Source organism: Ips typographus, linkage group LG6, assembly GCF_016097725.1.
Source record: "Ips typographus isolate SLU linkage group LG6, UJ_Ityp_2.0, whole genome shotgun sequence".
Taxonomy (NCBI): domain Eukaryota; kingdom Metazoa; phylum Arthropoda; class Insecta; order Coleoptera; family Curculionidae; genus Ips; species Ips typographus.
The window spans coordinates 11,502,249-11,521,445 of NC_138427.1; the positions used below are offsets into that span (position 1 = coordinate 11,502,249).

The 19,197-nt window shown below is 36.2% G+C and overlaps 2 protein-coding genes across 4 annotated transcripts in view; one reads left to right on the forward strand and one right to left on the reverse strand.

The window, feature by feature from the left end:
- The window catches only part of LOC145730870 (cadherin-87A-like), a 44,286-nt gene extending 31,113 nt beyond the window's left edge, over positions 1 to 13,173 (forward strand). The window contains 27 exon segments of the mRNA XM_081982359.1: positions 4,919 to 5,127; positions 5,188 to 5,319; positions 5,376 to 5,556; positions 5,559 to 5,635; positions 5,688 to 5,880; positions 5,936 to 6,246; positions 6,301 to 6,520; positions 6,576 to 6,862; positions 6,916 to 7,236; positions 7,294 to 7,417; positions 7,470 to 7,759; positions 7,818 to 7,875; positions 7,878 to 8,114; positions 8,176 to 8,441; positions 8,496 to 8,820; positions 8,874 to 9,107; positions 9,169 to 9,389; positions 9,448 to 9,645; positions 9,702 to 9,873; positions 9,927 to 10,157; positions 10,214 to 10,599; positions 11,017 to 11,192; positions 11,249 to 11,399; positions 11,457 to 11,668; positions 11,758 to 11,857; positions 11,970 to 12,131; positions 12,269 to 13,173. Coding sequence (XP_081838485.1) covers positions 4,919 to 5,127; positions 5,188 to 5,319; positions 5,376 to 5,556; positions 5,559 to 5,635; positions 5,688 to 5,880; positions 5,936 to 6,246; positions 6,301 to 6,520; positions 6,576 to 6,862; positions 6,916 to 7,236; positions 7,294 to 7,417; positions 7,470 to 7,759; positions 7,818 to 7,875; positions 7,878 to 8,114; positions 8,176 to 8,441; positions 8,496 to 8,820; positions 8,874 to 9,107; positions 9,169 to 9,389; positions 9,448 to 9,645; positions 9,702 to 9,873; positions 9,927 to 10,157; positions 10,214 to 10,599; positions 11,017 to 11,192; positions 11,249 to 11,399; positions 11,457 to 11,668; positions 11,758 to 11,857; positions 11,970 to 12,131; positions 12,269 to 12,409 — 5,615 coding nt within the window. The 3' untranslated portion in view covers positions 12,410 to 13,173.
- Positions 13,174 to 14,274: 1,101 nt separating this feature from the next.
- LOC145730872 (dynamin-1-like) lies at positions 14,275 to 19,148 on the reverse strand. Of its 3 annotated transcripts, XM_081982362.1 has the most exons (16): positions 18,637 to 19,147; positions 17,901 to 17,974; positions 17,695 to 17,844; positions 17,391 to 17,594; positions 17,147 to 17,339; positions 16,884 to 17,093; positions 16,327 to 16,534; positions 16,132 to 16,269; positions 15,916 to 16,073; positions 15,572 to 15,863; positions 15,401 to 15,517; positions 15,144 to 15,347; positions 14,910 to 15,093; positions 14,801 to 14,860; positions 14,645 to 14,725; positions 14,275 to 14,428 (listed from the first exon to the last, which is right to left on the reverse strand). In XM_081982362.1, the coding sequence occupies exons 1-15, from the start codon at positions 18,798 to 18,800 to the stop codon at positions 14,658 to 14,660; spliced, it is 2,424 nt and encodes an 807-aa protein (XP_081838488.1). In that variant the 5' UTR covers positions 18,801 to 19,147; the 3' UTR covers positions 14,275 to 14,428; positions 14,645 to 14,657. The 3 variants fall into 3 exon arrangements, with proteins under 3 accessions (XP_081838488.1, XP_081838489.1, XP_081838487.1); XM_081982363.1 differs by lacking the exon at positions 14,645 to 14,725 and having other exon boundaries at positions 18,637 to 19,148; XM_081982361.1 differs by having other exon boundaries at positions 14,275 to 14,725.
- Between the last annotated feature and the right edge of the window lie 49 nt (positions 19,149 to 19,197).

Genomic DNA, 19,197 nt, shown 5'->3' on the forward strand with positions numbered 1-19,197 from the left:
AATTTACTTTTTTTTATTTAGTGGTTCGGAGAATTGTACTGTCGAGAAACGTTCCAGTCCATTTATTTCGCCAGCAAAAATAATGTCGGGACATAGACTGAAGTTTACCGCCGATTCCTCAATTTAATGGTTATGCCCCCTCCAGAAAGGTGGAGGAGAATATACGAGGCGATTTTTCAGCAAAACAATTAAGACACCAAATTATTGTGGATAACCATCAGCGGTAAAGCTGGACTGCAAAACCGCATATTTGCGGTCGAATCCAGAAAGCAAAGGGCTCGTAACGGAAAGTTCAAATAGTTGAAACTTCTAATAATCGGAATTGTAAACATTCCGAAATCCAGCTACTGAATTCATGAAAAAAAAACATTATTTGCTATATGAGAAAATGTGCTTTAAACGAGTCAATTTGTGTTAGAGTGCTTAGACCGTAAGTAATTTGATAACCGTACAGGTCAACTAACCCAGAAGGCAAAAAGGTCAAAGACGTTGCCAAGGAGATTAAAAGGCTTCTTACTATAGTCGAATATAATGATGAAAACGTTTGTACGTACACAGTACAGTACCAGTAACTGACGTTACCTGGCTCCTTCAAATTAAAGCCCAAAACGAGGAAATTAAAGCGTCATCAGCGATAATTATTTAAATTGGAACTATTCATCTAGCTTGTAGAGCTTCTAAATCGAAAATTGAAGTAGCTGAACGCAATTTCACTCCTCCGCTTAGTTTGAACAGTGGCGTTGATTGGAATTCCACAAAAAAAGCGAATTTGTTGATAGAATGCAATTCTGATTCGCACGCAAGAAGATGTACGAGCAATTTTTAGCAGCTGTACCTGAAACCGGTTTTGCGTAAAACCCCGAGGATACGTTGCAGCAGCCAGTAATTATTTACAGCGTGGGTTACATGAATAATTGCAACGAGCATTTTCCCTTTCTACGTTATTTATGTCTTATATAAAATGGGGTTCAACCGCCAAACACGGTACAGAGAACTCGGATTAGGTCTTTAGGAAATTTCAGGTTATATTGGGAAAATTGGTAGCAGGGAGAGTAAATTCGTAAAAGGATCCTCCAATTTGATTGGTTAGGGTTAGTTTTGCTACGATATTTATCAAATTTGTCAAAAGGAAAAGAGAACAAACTCCAGCCACAGAAAGAAGTTGAATTAAGTGAAAAACTCATGCTCTATCTAAGAGATCAACAGATATAACGATTGATAAGGATTTTGAGGAAGGAGCTCTAAACAATCAGGAAAGTCCACAAGAAGTTAAAAACCCCAATAAAGAAGATTTAAGACGTTACAAGAGAGAAAACCTTAGCAAAAGAAGACCCTAAAATGTGACAGGTATTGATCACATGACCACTTTTTCAAATAATGCGATTGTTGCTAAGTCTCTATGTGTAGCATTTGCGTAAATCTCAGTACAGTGGTTAGTTTCAGATCGCTATTTCAGATTTCTAACTGTAATTCCAAAAGAGTTATGTTAATTTAGAACAGTTAATTGTAATTCAGTTTAATTTTTAACCTAAGTTGTGTTATTTTTTTCTCAAAACATTAATTGTATTAACTTATTAAAGTGCCTTGGAGTTTCAGTTTTGGTAATTTTATCCCCAGATAATTTATTTTATGGAATTGCCTGTAAATGTTCTGAATTGCAGTTTTTTATTCTGAATTACGCTTGACCATTTCTGAACTACATTTGGAAATGGTGTAGATAATTTTGAATTTTCCATACTAAAATTAAATTACGTTTATAAAACGTCACGTGATGAATCAATCCTAATCTGGAATAAAAATACCGTCTGGTTCCGGAGTTTTAAAATAATTCGTGCCATTTCTCATGTTTCAAACCAACCCTCCTAGAGGATTCGGTTTTATTTGCATAACCAGCTATTCGTCACTTTCCGTTTGAATGCTCCGACGTTTTCCTTTTATTATCCCCCCATTAGGTTTAATCTGCATCCTTCTTATGACTTATTTGTCCCGAAGAAGCCTTAGAAATTCCCAGCTTTTAGCCGTTTTTAGTGTTGAGGATAACCCGGTCGTTGACTTGTCTTGATCATTTTGGGCGGTTGGCCGCATGGTAAATGAATAGGTGAATGGTTTACTCGTAAATTGAATTAACTGATAACCTTATCCCAGTCCTATTAAGAAGTTGACGAGGTCACGTAATTTAACTTCCATTTTAAAGTACAGCACTATATTCGTAGTGCAATTAATTGCGGCCCGGAAAGTGCATCCATCTTCCTTATCTTGACACTCGCATGATGTATAGGGAGAGGTATCGAAAACCATTAAAAACTTTTTATTACCGGGAACTAACAATCGAAAAATCTGAAGGAAATGTTTGGCCGTAAAGTAAGCCGTAAACGTAAAATATATACGTTACAAAGTGGATTTCAGCAACGAACAAAATTTGTATACCCCGTAGTTTGGATAGAAATATGACGTTTTAGGGGGCGATATAACATCAGCATAAGGGAAATGTGGGCAGATTAAAGTCTTTTTCTGCAACGTAAACATAAAGGTTAAATTTATGGCTTGCAAAATGTGCACGGATCCTAGGACTGGGCCATTATTATCGGACCTGGCAAAATTAACGGGACCTTTCCCCTTTGAGTTGACCATAAAACCAACCAATACACCAAAAAAAAGTTTGAAATTCACCACGTTTACCGATAAACCCCCTCGGGGACCTCAAAAAGTAATTCCGAATCTTTATTCATCGCGTGCCATTAAAAAAAATGGCCCTCGAAAGGGTGATCCGCTTAATAAACTGCAAAGGAAATAAGTACAAAGCGAATCTCTGTCTGCTAAGGTTTTCCCTAAGGTCAGTGAATATGGAGGATCGTTTCAAAAGTGAAACAGCTACGCTATTTAGAAAATGGACTGTATAGAGTAAAAACAAACAGGCTTTAAAGTTGTTCGAAATTTTAAAAGGAGTTTTAAAAATTTTCATAGAATATGTGAGTGTAATTTTAAGATGTTTTTGGTCTCTTCAATATCTCAATATAACTAAAATCATTATTACCACTGGCTCAATAGCAAATTTTAGATTGTACCCTGTGGTACCTCTAGTGTAGTAACAGTTCTGAACTAGATAAGTAAAATTAGCATTTTAAAGTAAGCAACTCGACTTGCCTGACTAACCAAGTAATTTTCCAAATACCTCCATAGAGCCTCAACTAGTTCGGGAAACTTTGACGTTTTCTGAAAACCGCTCTCTTTTTGCTTCACCAACTATTAAGCAGGAAACGTGAAAAATTAAGCCAATAACCATTAGGAGCGGTTAGTGAAAGTTTGAGAAAAACTTCTGCGAAACAATTTTATCGGTTTTCGAAGCCTATACAACCCGGATTTTTTTTTTTACTTTTAAAAGTTATGAGAGCAGTCAATTACGTGACCCCATTAGCGTTACGTCGACCCAATCGACATGGAAGCACGATAAGCTATCAGATAATTTAATCTGAAAGTAGAGCCTGGAAAGACCTCACTAGGAACTGGTTAAAGCGATCCAGACCTTTAGTTCTCTAGATGTCCGGTAATCTGACTAATGAAGCAAAAGCTGGCACAAAATCTCTGTTTTTTTATTTCGCAACAAATTTAATCTAATTGAATTCTACGAAACATACCGCATTGTAATAAACTTTAAATCAACTTTGATGCAGTAACGTATCCAATTCTCTCGGTGGTTAATTTTCAATATTTCACTATACAACTGCATCCAATTAGCCAGCAAACAAAACAAAGTTTCCACATATACGCAAATACCGGTTATCGACTTAATATTTATTACCGTAATTTCAATATTAATAAACAATGACCATTTCGGTTTGTAATTTGATTATTAATTGTATGACACTGCTGAACTCGGATAATTGTTATTATGCATTGGTTTCACGCAAACGGATACATTTTTAAATGTTTAGAGAAGGTGACAATTTGATTCATTAGTATCACGCACAGTCTATCCACTGTATAATAAAATGACAAATAATCTTAAAGCGACAAGTCAAATATTTTTGAGTTAAATGTTAAAAGTCACACATATTTGAAAGTGCATTTTTTGTCCTTTGAACGCACTGACAACCTAGTTATTAAATTATTAATTATTATTAGTCAGATTCTACTTCTGAAACCAGACCTCGGTTTATTTAATTAATAAACCTAACTTTAATGTAGCTTAAAGCCTCATAATTTAAAGGTAACAATATAATAATACATATAATAAATAATTAAAAAAACATGAGTACTTCAACATTAGTACATTTGTCAAACCAACAAACTACATTTGTGATTAATTGTTTCGTCCCTTTATTAATAATAAAACATTTCACGATCATTAACTAGGTGCTTTGACGTGGCTTTTATGACATTGATATTTAATATTTAATTGTAACAAAGAAACATAAAAGTAAATGAGTCTAGCGCTGAGCAACTGAAATTAGTCTAATTACCTTAATTATCTCCTCACCTTCAAGTCGTTAGTGTAAAGGGCTTTTGAGGGTAAATTTAGAATGAAATTTCCTTTTGCTTTAATGGGCTTCTCTCGTCTTAAATGCTAAGAAGTTTTTAGTGCTTTTAAAACTTTTTTTCGACTTAAAAAAGTGGGTTAGATATAGGGAATTTTGAGTGAACGGGCACATTAGCGTCGTAATTAACATTTGCAAACTTGACATAGAATATGAGTAGAAGGGATATGCAGACGGGGAAAGCTGACATGGAGAAGATGTATTACCAAAGTGCTCTCGTATTAAAACCGTAATAATGCGAGACACATTATGGTCTACATTGTTACGCCTAAGTTGATGTGTAATGGAGTACAACACTCTCCTGTTTATAGAAAATTAATATTGCAACCGTAGCGACAGCTCACCTTTTGTGTGTAATAACCTGGCATCGTTTTCGTTTTCAGAATGTGTGGCAAACTTGCCTCCCAGTTTCACAAAGGATATGAATAACTTGGTAATCTCAGAAAGTGCACCGGTGGGAACGGAAATTTACAAATTGGAAGGTACAGATCCGGAAGGCAGCGCCCTTCGCTATGATCTTTTGGGGACCGATTTTCTTAGCGTCGATCATCAAACTGGCGCTGTCGCAATTGTGAAACCGCTCGATTATGAGGTAATGTCGTTAATAACATAATTTTCAAAATCAGTCAAAATTTCTTATGATTTCACGCAGGTCAATTCCACCTTAAATTTAATCGTCACTTTGGAGGATGAAGTTGGAGGTGGTAGCAGAAATAACATAGTAGAACAAGGTGTAACTGTAATAATTTTGGATGAAAATGATAATCCACCAGAATTTGAAAACGTACGTTTTTACTCTTTAATAATCTTTTTCCAGTTACTTTGTAACAGTCATTACAGACTCCTTATGAAATAACGGTGGACGAAGACACACCTCCAGGTACCACAATTTTGAATTCAATCTCAGTGATTGATCGAGACACCGCTGGTGAAAATATTGAGGTAACCTGCCTCAATTCCATTAACTCTATTAACGCTTGTGATATATTCGATGTGAAAACCTTAAACTCCAGTGTAAACTCGTTACTGGAGCCATTGTTCTTCAGAAGAAACTCAATTACAGTGTACAAGACCAGTACAGTTTTGTCCTTAAAGCTACAGTACGATTATTTTTGTTCACGTAATTTAATTGTTTAACAATGTAACTTTTAGGATGGAGCGTTGACTAATATTAGTAACGTTATTGTGAAAGTTAGGGATGTGCAGGATACTCCTCCCAGGTTCTTGAATAATTTAACAGCTACTGTCGCAGAAGATGTCCCAATCAACACTCGAGTTTTTACGGTGAAAGCTGAAGATGGTGATCGGGGCAATCCAAGAAAAATTATTTACGAGTTAGTTAACAGTAAGTTGTACTAAACTTTCAGCCTGAGTACAGTCTAATCAGGAACTTATTTTAGATCCAATGGACTACTTCTTGATTGACCCTATGACTGGAGATTTATACACAGCTAAACCTCTAGATAAGGAGGCTATCAAGGATTCAAATGGGATTTTAAAGTTTGAAGTACGAGCCCATGAATTGGTTAATGGTTACAAAAGTGATGATCCTTTGACAGTTAGTACCACTGAAGCTACAGTACAGATACTGGACGTAAATGATGAACCACCCAGGTTTAATAAAAGGGAGTATTTCGTGGAGATTCCTGAAAACATTCCTGAAGGGTCTGCCCTTCCCAATCTAGATATGATAGTTTCTGATCCAGACGAGGTTAAATTTATTTCAATTCTGTTAACTTAGTATGACTGGACGTTACATTTTTAGGGCAACAACTCAGCTTTTTCTCTGGAACTAAACGATATTTCAGGAGCATTTTCAATTGAACCCAAAACCGCTTTAGGAAGCACACCAGTAGTGATCAGGGTGTCTCATAATAACCTAGACTATGAAGATCCCAATCAACGAAAATTTATTATTTTAGCTGTAGCTAAGGAGCTTTACACTGAAAAGAAACTGTCATCTACTTCTACCATTACGGTTACAGGTAAGTCGCTCTACTAATCTCTCCATTACAAATGATCATCCTCATGATTATCTAGTGGTGGATGTCAACGACAACGCTCCCACTTTTGACCAAGACAATTATTCGGCTGTAGTCTCTGAAGTAGCTTCACCAGGTACTTTAGTAACCACCATAGTGGCCAAAGACCGTGACACTGGAAAATTCGGTGAAAACGGACTGATTTACAAATTGTCGGGTAGCGGATCAGATTTGTTTACCGTCAATAACAGAACTGGTACAGTCACTGTAGCTGTTTGCGAAAATTTAGGTGTTGAGCCATGCTTGGACTATGAAACTAAGCCCGAGTACCACTTGCAGTTTATGGTGAGTTTTTCTGAATTTTATTTTTATTCTTAGGTGAGTGTGTGTATTTTCAGGCCACTGACGATGATGGTAAAGGTCAGACCTCATCGGTACCACTCAAAATCAGCTTAACTGATAGCAATGACAACCCACCGGTGTTTGGACAGTCAACGTACCGAATTTACGTAAATGAAGGTGCTACACGTTTTGAGCCACCACAAGTCATTGATGCTAGAGATGAAGACAAAACCTCGCATGTGACTTACGCCATTGTGGCTGGAAACGATGAGGAGTTGTTTAAAATCGATTCTGAAACTGGAAAACTTAAAATAACTGGCAGTAAAGGACTGGATGTTAGTAATGATACCGATAATGTGGTTACTTTAACCGTTCTGGTGAGATTCTTGATGGTACTTAATTAAGGTGAAAAATGTAGTGATGACTGATTGTAGGCCACTGACGGTAAATATACAGCAACATGTCTCGTGAACATAACAGTGTTGGATGTGAACAATAATGCACCAATTTTTGTGAAAGAAAGCTACTTGGAAGCTGTTCCTGAAGATGTTCCTATAGGTGATTAAAACCCACTTTGATATGGAAGGAAAAACTGAATTTAATCTTTTAGGAACAAGCGTTGTGACAGTTGAAGCAACTGATGCGGATACAGGAGAAAACGCGGAAATGGTCTACAACCTTTCCAAAGGCAGTAATGGAGACTTTAAAGTGGACAATCAAACTGGTGTGGTTACAGTGGCGTCCAAGTTGGACTTTGATAGACGAAACACCTACAACATAGAAGTTTTGGCAATTGATCGGGGGGAACCCGCTTTAACTGGCACGACCACTCTAACCATCAAAATCATAAACACAAACGACAAACTTCCTTATTTTATTCCGGCAAATCAGAAAGCAGAGGTGAGTAATGTTGTTCAAAGAAAATACTCCTAAAAATACCACATTTTTGCCTCTAAAGGTAATGGAAGATGCAGCAATTGGAACAGTAGTCTACACTCTGATAGCCTTAGATCCGGACGTAACACGTCCGAAGCATTGAATTTCGCAGCAACTGAACCAATCACAGCTTTAGACAAGCATGGAAATGAAGTCCTACACTCGAACGTTTTTAAGGAGTTTTTCTCCGTGGATAAAAACTCTGGGAAAGTGATTGTAGCAAATCAATTACAACGTGATTTGGCCGCTGTGGTACGAATTCCGGTTTTGGTGACCGATATCACTGCATCTAGTATGCAGCAAGGTCAGGGACTTCTAGGTAAGAAGATCAGAGTAACTAACTATTATAGTATTGTCATTTGAAACTAATAATTTTGTAGTGATTACGATTCAAGACATCAACGATTCCCCACCCAGTTTTGTTCCGCCTTGGACACCGGATCGTCCAGAATATTACCTGGAAATCAAGGAAGAACTCCCTGTAGATACTGTGGTGGCAACTTACAAGGCCTTCGACGCTGACTCGGACATTTCCGGATACGCCATCCAGCCTGAGAGTGATTACTTCCGGATCAATCAAGGCACTGGAATAGTGCAAATCAAGAAACGTATTGATTATGAACAAACCAAAGAACTGAACTTTACCGTAAGTGATTTGCCCGATTTTAAAGTTTGGTAATCCAAAGTTTGGGCATTGTAGGTATGGGCTTATGACACTGGAATACCTCAATTAAACGTGTCGGCTCTGGTTAAGGTAAAAGTGATTAATTTGAACGACCACGATCCAGTTTTTACTCAAAAATCCTACAACGTTTCTATTGATGAAAATTCCTCAAACGGCACCGTTCTCCTGCAAGTTAAGGCTGTGGACAAGGACGCTGGCTCTTATGGAGAAGTTATGTACGAGCTGACAGGGGAGCACAGTGAAAACTTCCATATTAATCCAGAAACTGGAGAAATCAGTGTTGCTAACTCAAACTTTTTAGATCATGAAATTATTACTGAGTGTGTACTGCAAGTGGTTGGTATGTTGTGCTTATTGGTTTTGCCAATTTTTTTTTATTGGGAAATTTTACAGCTCGCGACAATGCTCCAGCCAATATTAGAAGATCCATGTCTGTTCCTGTGTATGTTACAATCAACGATTTGAACGATAATTCCCCTAAATTCAGTGCCCAATTCTATGAAGCGGAAGTAATGGAGGATGTACGGCTCAATCCTCCAGTTCCTCTTATTCAACTTAACGCCACTGATCTAGATTCAGGGATTAATGGAAACATCCACTACAGCATTACATCCGGAAATGAAAATGGTAAGTATTTCCTTTATTCATTAAAACTTATTCATTGTAACTATAATACTCCATTTTTTAGATGTGTTCTTGATTGGATTGGATACGGGAATACTGTACGCCCATAAGTCTCTTCTAGGACAAACCAAAACTTTCCACTTAACTGTAGAAGCTAGGGATGGTGCGGGTAATGGTGATCGCTTTGATACCGCTTCTCTTAAAGTGCACGTCATCAATGTCAACGACCATAAACCGGTCTTTGTAATGCCCTATTTACCTAACTCGACTGTGGAAGTTCTTGAGGTAAATCTGTCCTACCTCACATAGTTAAGTTAGTATAAAAAGGATAAATGGTTCATAGAATGCGGCCTCAAAAGGACTTGTAGTGCTGATCGTCAAAGCTACGGACAAAGACCAAGGTGAAAACGCTAGGGTAACCTATCACTTTAAAGTGGGGGACCAAATGGTGCAAGAGACTGATGATTTTATTATTGATGAGAAGAATGGAGAGTTGAAGCTCAAGAGAGACTTGGATCGGGAAGAAAAGTCTAGATATGAGGTATCAAATTGGTTTTGATGTAGAAGAAAAATGTATGAAAATTGTTCCTATAACAGTTGACTTTGGTTGCACGTGATCATGGAACTCCCAAGTGGTACCAGGAAGAACGTCATCTATCGGTTCTGTTGGTGGATGAAAATGATAATCGACCAGAATTTCCTGGCTCAGTGGCTGCCAACCCTTACCACTTTTACGTTACTGAAAATAATGAGCCAGATACTTTGATTGGTTAGTAGCGTTGTAGTTTTTAGTATTAGTAGTCAATCCAGTGATTTCTATAGGTCACGTCCAGGCTTTAGACCGAGACGAAGGCAAGCACGCCACTGTTTACTATTACATCCTAACTGGAAACGATAAGGAAGCCTTCAAATTGAACAAAGCCACTGGAAACCTGTACGCGATGAAATCTTTCGATAGAGAAACTAGAGATGAGTACAATTTGGTTATTGTTGCCAATAACGATCCAGATTTCTACGTAACTGAAGAGGAACTAATGGAAATGGAGAAGATGGGTACTAAAACAACGTCTCTGATTTGAATTAAAAAAACTTATCGCCAGTTTTTTCAGGATTGCTGGAAGACAAAAGCATAGCCCACGTAGTTGTTACAATTCAAGACTTAAACGACAACGAACCGTACTTTAAAAAACCAACCTACTATGCAGCCGTTAATGCTATGGCCAACGTCAATCAATTCGTGGTCAACGTAACCGCTTTCGATCCCGATTATGGACTCAATGGAACGCTGACCTACTATATTAAGGCTTCCAACTTATACAAATACCGCTCGGATAAAAGTTCGGGGTCGATCATCCCTTCACCTTTTAACATCAGTCAAAGGGGCGAAATTTTTACTGCCACTTATCTGGCTGAGAATAATCAGCACCGATTTGTCGTCGATATTGTGGCTAGAGAAAACGGATTTCCGGAAAGGGAAGCTTACGCCCAAGTTCAGGTAGATATTTATTTATTTATTTATAGTAATCTTTACAAACACCTATAGTGGTAATTATACAGGGTGGCCCTGAATTGGTGTCAGAAACTGTAAAGAGAGACAGTACAGGGTCTTTCACACTTAGATAGATATCTAATTAAAAAAACTGAAATAGACGTTTAAGAGAATTTAAAAATTTGAATCCAAAATAATTACCTTAGTTCTATGTGATTATCATAATCAGTTGTGGAACACCATATTGTAGACGTAGATACAAAGCTGTTATAGAGCTTGATTATTCAGCATTGTGTTTCTCAATCAACCCCAAATCCCCACACTGACCAGTTGAGAATTGTAACCTTTTTGAACTATTAAACAAAAATTGTCAATTTATAGGAATTACCGTTTCTGCTTGTCTTAAGTCTGAAATATTTGTAGGTGTGGGTATTCGAACCTGAACAGTTAATTAGAGTAATCCTATCCAGACCAAAAGATGAAGTGTTAAAGGAAAAGGAGGAAATCATCACCGAACTAAGTAATGCCACTCAGTATTTGATCATCATCGATGAAATTCGTTTCCACGTTGGAAACGGTGGCAGGAAAAACGAAGATTGGTACATCATACATTTTTTGTCACTTCCTTTTTTAATTTTTTCCTTAAAACCACCAGGACGGACATGTATATTTTGGCCGTGGATCCGGCAACAAACACTATAGTATCCGTGCCGGAAGTGTTGAAAATTATCGATTCGGAGTATGACTTCCTCAAGGATTACTATGCTGGTTTTGCTATTGAAAATGTGGTGCCGGCTTTTGCTCAGGTTTGTGATCACTGTAATGATAGTCCTATAACACCAAATTTGTGAATATATTTGTAGGAACGTGAAGAATCTTTTGATCCAGCTTTGGCAGCTTTGATCGCCCTAATGATTGTACTGTTCGTGGGTGTGATATCTTTTATCATTGTATGCTGCTGTTTAAGACATTGGGTCATATCACCTTCTGACGATTTGAAGAAGAAGGACGCCTTAATCAAAAAAGCTATTTTGGATGATTTAACGACTACAGAAAACCCGTTATGGATAGAACAGTGAGTGTTTACTGTTAATGATATAGTTTGAATTGTACCACAACTCGTACAATTCAAACTATATCATTAACAAACTATATCATTTGAAGGAAACTGAAACTGTACGAGGAACAGGAACTGACAATGCAAGTTTTCAACGAACCAGAATTAGGGACGACAAACCGTCGTAATAGTAGTGATCACGTACCTGTAAGTTGACTTTTCGAATGGATTTTTGTTTTGGCTAATCTGGTGGATGACTATACTAACAATCAACTTTTTGTCTCCGCTTTACCAAAAAGAGCTCTCAAATATTTCTTAGGAGGACAACACATACGCGACCATACAGCATCCTCATCGACGTCAACAATCGAATTTAGTTTCGACAGGGGCGGGGGATGATTTGGGCGAGTATGCCACGTTGTCGAGAATAGCCCAGCAACCACCCGGTAGCAACAATAGTTCGTTACGGGACACCCCTAACGTTAGTAATAACTTTTAATAGATAATAACACCCATCCTGTGAGTAATGAGTCATTACTCGTAGAGCATGAAATTTGCTACAACTTTCTTGATAAGATGATCTTCTTAAGTGTAATAATTCAATTTTTTGGGATTTAGTACTACGAAGCTGCAATGGGTTTCCAAGGATCCACTTTCCAAGTTCCGGATCGATTAAGCGACACTGGCAGTGATTACGGGTCGTTAAGAGGACAACCCAATACAGTTGCTCAAACTGATTACGTTACTGAGCTTATATAATAAAGCCCAATCGAATGACTGTAAGACGTGATATAAGTAGTTATTATCGTTATTTATTCATTTTGTGTTAAGGTTTTGTGTGTGTGAAACCGTCCAACTGATGTTTAATTTTTAAAGAGCATATCATGGAATAAATTCAGTAAAGTGTGAAACCCCTGTATTTAAGTGCCAAGTTTATTGGCATTTTTTTAATGTAAAAAATACTCATCCACCACAAATGTATTATAGTATATCTAAAGGATAAGTGAAATGTAGTTTTTAGGGAGTCAGTTCAATTAATTAATAGGGGAAACTATTATTTAATTCGTTAACACAAAATTGTGCCATTGTACCTAATTCAACGATAAATTAATTAGAAATAAATAGTTTCTACTATTAAAATAATGAACTGACACAATAATGACAATATTTTGTGGCTGAATGAAGAGAATGCTGCGCCAATCATGTAATGTGATTTATTTTTATTTGTTTTGAAGGCAATCGATGAATTATTTACGTGTACGTTAATAGTATAAATGGAAAATTTAGCACACTGTTGTAAAAATACGTATTTTGTTAAAATTACTCTCTGAACATAGTAAAAAAGTGAAAAAAAACATAAATAATATACCCTAACCCAAGTGATTAGGTAAGTTTTAGCTAGGCCTTAATAAGTATATTTGCCATCTAAAATTATTAATTTATTAGTTTCTAGAATATGTCATCTGTGTTTTTTTGTAGGTGTAATTTGATAATTGAATAAATTCTAAATTATTATTATAAAATATGTTGTTTTGATATCTCTGTAGAGTCCGGATTTCTAGAATTTTGCTTTTTGTAAATAATAAAAGCAACCAACCTTTGACATCTAATGTGAACGATTTATGCAAAAACGCGTCATTTGACAGATTTTGTTGATGCTTTATTGCTTTTTTCTTCATTTTGTGCTTATTTACTGCTTAACTAGTTTTTTACAAAACAAGCTTTTTAATTTTTTAAAAATAAACTAAACTATTAACTACTTTGACAAAATATTGCTATATTGAGATATTGAAGGCTGAGAACGACAAAAACATGTTGCAAAACGTATAAGTATTAATTTACAAATTTAAACTGACCAAAAAATTTCCAAATACTCCTGAAGTAGTCTAAAAAAATGTAAAAACATTCCAAAACACGATAAAACCTATAAAATGCCTTGCAAAGCTTACAAAGCAGTTTAACAGCTTCCAAAAGTTTCTAAAACCGTCTACAAGGTTTCAAATGTCTTGAAGGCAGTCCAGAGCCTTCAAGGCTTTTTAAACTGCCCAAAAATGTTCCTAAAGTAGACTAAAAAGGTTTTAAAACACTATAGAAACTCCAAAATATGTCTAAAGCCTTCCAAAACAGTCTAGAAGCTTCCAAAAGCTTTTAGAACACTCTAAAGATTTCCAAATAATCTTTAACTAGTCTAGAAGCTCTCAAAAAAATTCAAGGCAGTCTAAAAGCTTCCGTATGCTTTTAAAGCAATTTAAAAGCTTCCAAAAGTTCAAATTCACTTGTCTTAAAAGCAGTCCAGAACCATAAATGCTCCTAAAGTAGCCTAAAAAGATTTCAAAACACTACAGAAACTCCAAAATGCTCCTAAACCAGTCGGACATCTTTCCAAACAGGCTAGAAGCTTTCAAAATCATTTAGAACAGTTTAAAAGATTCCAAACGCTTTTCAACTAGTCTAGAAGCTCCCAGAAGATATTAAAGCAGTTTAGAAGCTTCCAAAAAATTTTGTGAACCGTTAAAGAGATTCCAAATGCCTTTAAAGTATTCCAGAACCTTCAATATGCTGTTTAAACAGTCTAAACGCTCTCAAGTAGTTCAAAAAACTTAAGCTACAAGAAAACTAATGTGTAAAATAAAAAAAACCAAAATAAATATATTTCAATGAACAAAACTAGTTAATAATAAGACAGATAAAAAACATCTTTCTCCAAAAACTATCAATAAACGCTATAATAACAATACTGTCGCCCGAATCGTGGTAGACGTGAATTTCATCTGGTTCCTATAAACAAAACTAAATTACTTGGACCCTTACAACACAGCTCTAGACTACGAAACGACACCTTTGGCAACGTGGCATTGACATTTAAAATACAAAACGATCACAGACTAGATATACTTTTCAATAATTATTAGCAAATTAAAGGCTCAAAGTTATAGAATACTGCCACCATTAGCATCGAACAGAAAGGCATAAGCTGTTTTTGCTTGTACTCACTATTAAAGTAAAATTAAGGTACTGAAAATATGTAGATATCGGGGAGAGCCAAATTGCTTTGGCTTTGAAATTTCTCAACACCTGCAAGATAGCATTAACAAAAAATAGAGAACATTGTTTTTTTTTAAGTCTTATAGATAATTTAGTCTGTAGTACCTGGCGGTGGTGGAGGAGCCGGTCTTGTGACAGTCTGAATTGGAGTTGACATCCTGTAAACTACAAACAAATGGGTTTTGTGCGGTTTTAAAGTAGAGGGTAAAGGTACTTTTTTTGGTTCCCACTGAAGGTTTTTCCTTCAAGGGCTGGTAAATTTCATTATTGAGTGACTGACTGGAAAATGACACTGAACACTCTCCTATAATGTTGAGGGCCTCTTTACACGCTTGATACATTTGCATTTTTTCTTCACGTCTACGCACTTCCTCAGGAGATTCCTCCATTAAGTTTTCCTGCAAGTGTCCACTGTAGATTATTCGATAAAGTGTTTGTGATGACTTACTTGGTTTTCAGTTGAATAAATTTGGACCAGCAACTCTTCGTTAATAAATTTTTTTGTGGAGTTCAGGATCATATGAGTGATAACTTTAGGAATTAGGTCTTTAGTGGACTTATTGACTATTGTCATGTAACTATCCACTAAATTTCTTATAACTTCCACTTGTCTTTTTAGCTGAGGGTCTACATCTTCTTTAACTTCGGTATACTGAAACTCTAAACTATAGAAACTATGTATTATCAAATTGAGTAATTTGTTACCTCAGCACTATCAGGATCTTTCAGCCTTTCCGGATATACCCCAGCTCTAAGCAACGAGGCTTTCCATGAGTCTTCCTCATCCAATGAGTTGCAGCTCAACTCTAGTTGTTTGTTGTCCTGACAATACAGAAACTATACTAAAAGCAGTGGGGGTTGTGCAAGGTGGTTTACCTTGTAAACGTTCCGCCCATTAGCGTAAAACAATCCAAAAGTGTGTCTCCTTGATATGAACTTGTTTTCCAAATCTCTTAGTTTGATACCATTTAGAGGCAAAATATACTGAATTTCCTTTTCTGAATCGTCCTTAAACCAAGCCAAATTTTCCGAGGTTAAAACGAACCAAAAATCCTTGGCTCCCCTAATCATACTTTGGTTGTGAACAAACATGTAACCTTTTCTAATCACTTGATTTCCAGGGGCTCGGCTAGTAACGCTGTTGTTTTTTTCAGCTTGATTTTCCGCACTAAATAAGTTAAAATAATAATGAATGATGAAACTAATAAAAAAAAACGTACTTGGCAAAACCGATGAAATCTTCATGGTTTGTGTTCATGTAACTTAACTGGCACTCGATGTAAAGCTGGATTTGCTCTTTACAATCTTGTTCCACTTTGTTGAGTTGCGTGGATATTATTCTTTCGACTGAATCTCTCAGCACTGGGTAACGGGTCATCTACAAAAGAATCTGCATCATTAAGTAGGTTCAAATAGTATTTTTAACAGTTACTCACTCTTTCAGTACAAAAATGAATAATACTCAACAGTTCGTTGACCACAAGATCTACGCATTTCAAACACGGTTCTTTCAGTCTGGATATTTGCTTCTTCACTATGGCGTCAAAAGCCAGATCAGGAGTAAACAGTCCAATCTACAACAAAACTATATTTATGTGTCCATTTTCATCACCATGAACACTGTGAATTACCCTAATTCCGTGGATATTGCAGATCGCTATAGCGATTTCTTTGCGCAGCTCATTCTCATCAAATTCCATTTTGACAATTTCAAAGGGAAATCGTTCATGGAATAGGGAATTTATTTTGGCACCTCCGCACAGTTCGCTCGTGTTAATATCACTCGATCTGGATCCTTCTAGAGCTTTCTCGAATTCAAGAGAGAAGTTCTGGACCATTCTGAGAACAAAACAGAAATTATAACTGGTTTAAATAAGGAAATTTTCTTCTACCTAACCACGTTTTTTACGTTTTCAGTGTCTGACATAATGTTGGCACTGATAGTAATCAAAATGTTAATTATGGTAATCAGTCCACATGTACAGTATTTGCGGTAAATCACAGCATTATTGTTGATAGTGATTGGTCAAAAAAAGCAGAGCAAGAGCAGGTGCTGTGATTTACGTAAATACTGCACATGTGGACTGATTACTAATAATCTTCTGACAAAGCACAGTGTGTATTTAGTGATTGATAAAAAAAACAGCTTTCAGTTTGACCAATCCGCACATATAGACTGAATACTTACTGTAGTAGAGCTTTGGTTTTCATAGTTTTGTCGTCCGTTCTGAAGTTCTTAAAATCCCCCAAATTCTTCTCCAAACTAACCAGTTGCTTCTGAAGCTTATCCCTCAGAACTGGTAGTGTATTCCTAATGTGATTCGTTAGTTGGGCGTTTAAGGTTTTCTGCAAAAACACCGTGCCCATTCGGTTTGCCATATGACGATACGAAGGATGTCTGCAAGTTTTTAGCGTTACATTTCAAACACTTGGGTTAATTAACAGAATAACCTCAAGAAAAATTCGCTTTCTGCCTTAATTTGAAGATTAATGTTTTTGCCGCCTTCTAGGTCACGTTGTGACCGATTGACTACCCCTACGTAACCTCGTCTGAGTGGTAAAAGTCGATTTTCCAAAATTTCCCTGGCGTCAGTGCCTTGATCCATTAAATCCAGCTTGGTTATAACTCCAATAGTGCGAAAACCTTTCACACAAAATTTACCATACACTTTTTATCATTCAAGAAGTACAATACCTTGAGGATCGACTTCTCGAGCAATCTGAAGGGCATCCGAGTTCGCCAAATCCATATTGGCAGGTGTAACAGCCAAAATAAGGCAAGAATCCCTTTTAATGTAATCTAAAATCATGCGTCTAATTTGAAGTTCAATATCAGGAGGCTGATCTCCTATTGGAATTTTTGTCATTCCTGGCAAGTCTATCAACGTCAGATTCAGAACTAAAACATTTTTTATTGATCAATAAAATTGTGTATAACAAATTGCCTTAAAGTTTCCATATTTACTAAAAGTGCGTCATTGTTTGTTCAATATGCTTACCACTGGGAGAGTAAACTTTCAGGTTAATTGGTAGGCTGGAAATGCCTTTGTTTTTGCCTGTAACTCTGTCAGTATCCGCTTCGATTTCTTTACGAACTTCATTGAAATCCGTGTATACTTTGCCGGGTTTGTGAATGAATTCTGCATACTCTATACAAACAGAAAAAAAGTTATAATCATTCAACTAAAACTAGAAAACAAATTACCTGTTTTTGCGTGTATTAACTGTAGAACCAATGGTCTTCTGGTGACTATACCGGATCCTCGGGGTAGGAAATCCCTTTAAAAAAATAATTATTACACATATTTTTGACTTTCAGTAGATAATGTAAATTTACTAGTTTTACTAGTATTAACTGTGAATGTAAGATTTAAAATGCAGCTAATATGGTTGTGATGCAGTTTATTTGTGATCCTTAAAAAGTGATATAGACATTTTTTCAAATCAAAAATTACACAAACTTAATTAATTTTTATAAGTTATTTGATTCAGAGAGTTATCTAGGTATGTGTGAAAAACAGAAATAATTGTATTTACTCAGAAAATTAATCTGATTATTGGAGCATATATCATAGCTAGAAATAATGCATTTTATCATCCAAACAGTTCCGTTTTTTTTTTAATTTAAATTTAAACGAAAACAAATTTGGTACGACTAATTTTCAGGAAATTAACAACAAAATACTCGTTTCACTTTATTTATACAAAACCGGACGTTTTGTAAGAATCGATTTGTATTGTGCTTAAAAAAAAATCCACCCAGCCTTCAAAAACAAATTGCCTTGCGCAAGCTACCTAAAGATAATTTAATCTTAATAATAGTAATAAATTTCTATATGAATCAACCCAAAACAGGTGTCTGTGTGTGTGTGAAAATACCTATTTTTAACCATCACTAGCATCAGTGGTGTAATGGGTTAAAATTAAACTGTAAAAATTACCTGCCAACAAAGTTTTCCAAAACTGAACTTTTGCCTGCACTTTGTCCTCCCACCACGGCAATTTGTGGCAAATCTAAGCTGAGTTGCACGCCCAGTCTAGTGAAAGCATCTTGCAACTTATTCACCACAGTTATTAACTGTTCCATACCGCTGGTACCCGACATTTTTTTTGGCTGTTAAAGGTCGTCAAAACATCACCAAGAACCCACAACAAACACCGACCGACTGCGATTTAACGAGAAAACGAGCTTTAAAGCACGAAAAGAAATAATATTGCTCCGTTGAAAGCTTATAGTGAGTCAGTCACACTGCTAACGTTTTATTGTTTTAGTTAATAGCCCTCGATTTAATAATAATATATAAATAATAAGTCCAAAAGAGCTTTGAGTACGTTGATGCTACAATTCAGACTGGTGCTTATCAGTTAACAGAATTCCACGTTATCAATTATAGGAGAAATATGCCGATAAGGATAAGTCGGTCATGCTTTGTTGGCTTTTCATATACATATGAACAGTTCGGCTTGGTTCGTTACGCGAAAGTCCTTGATAGATTTCATTT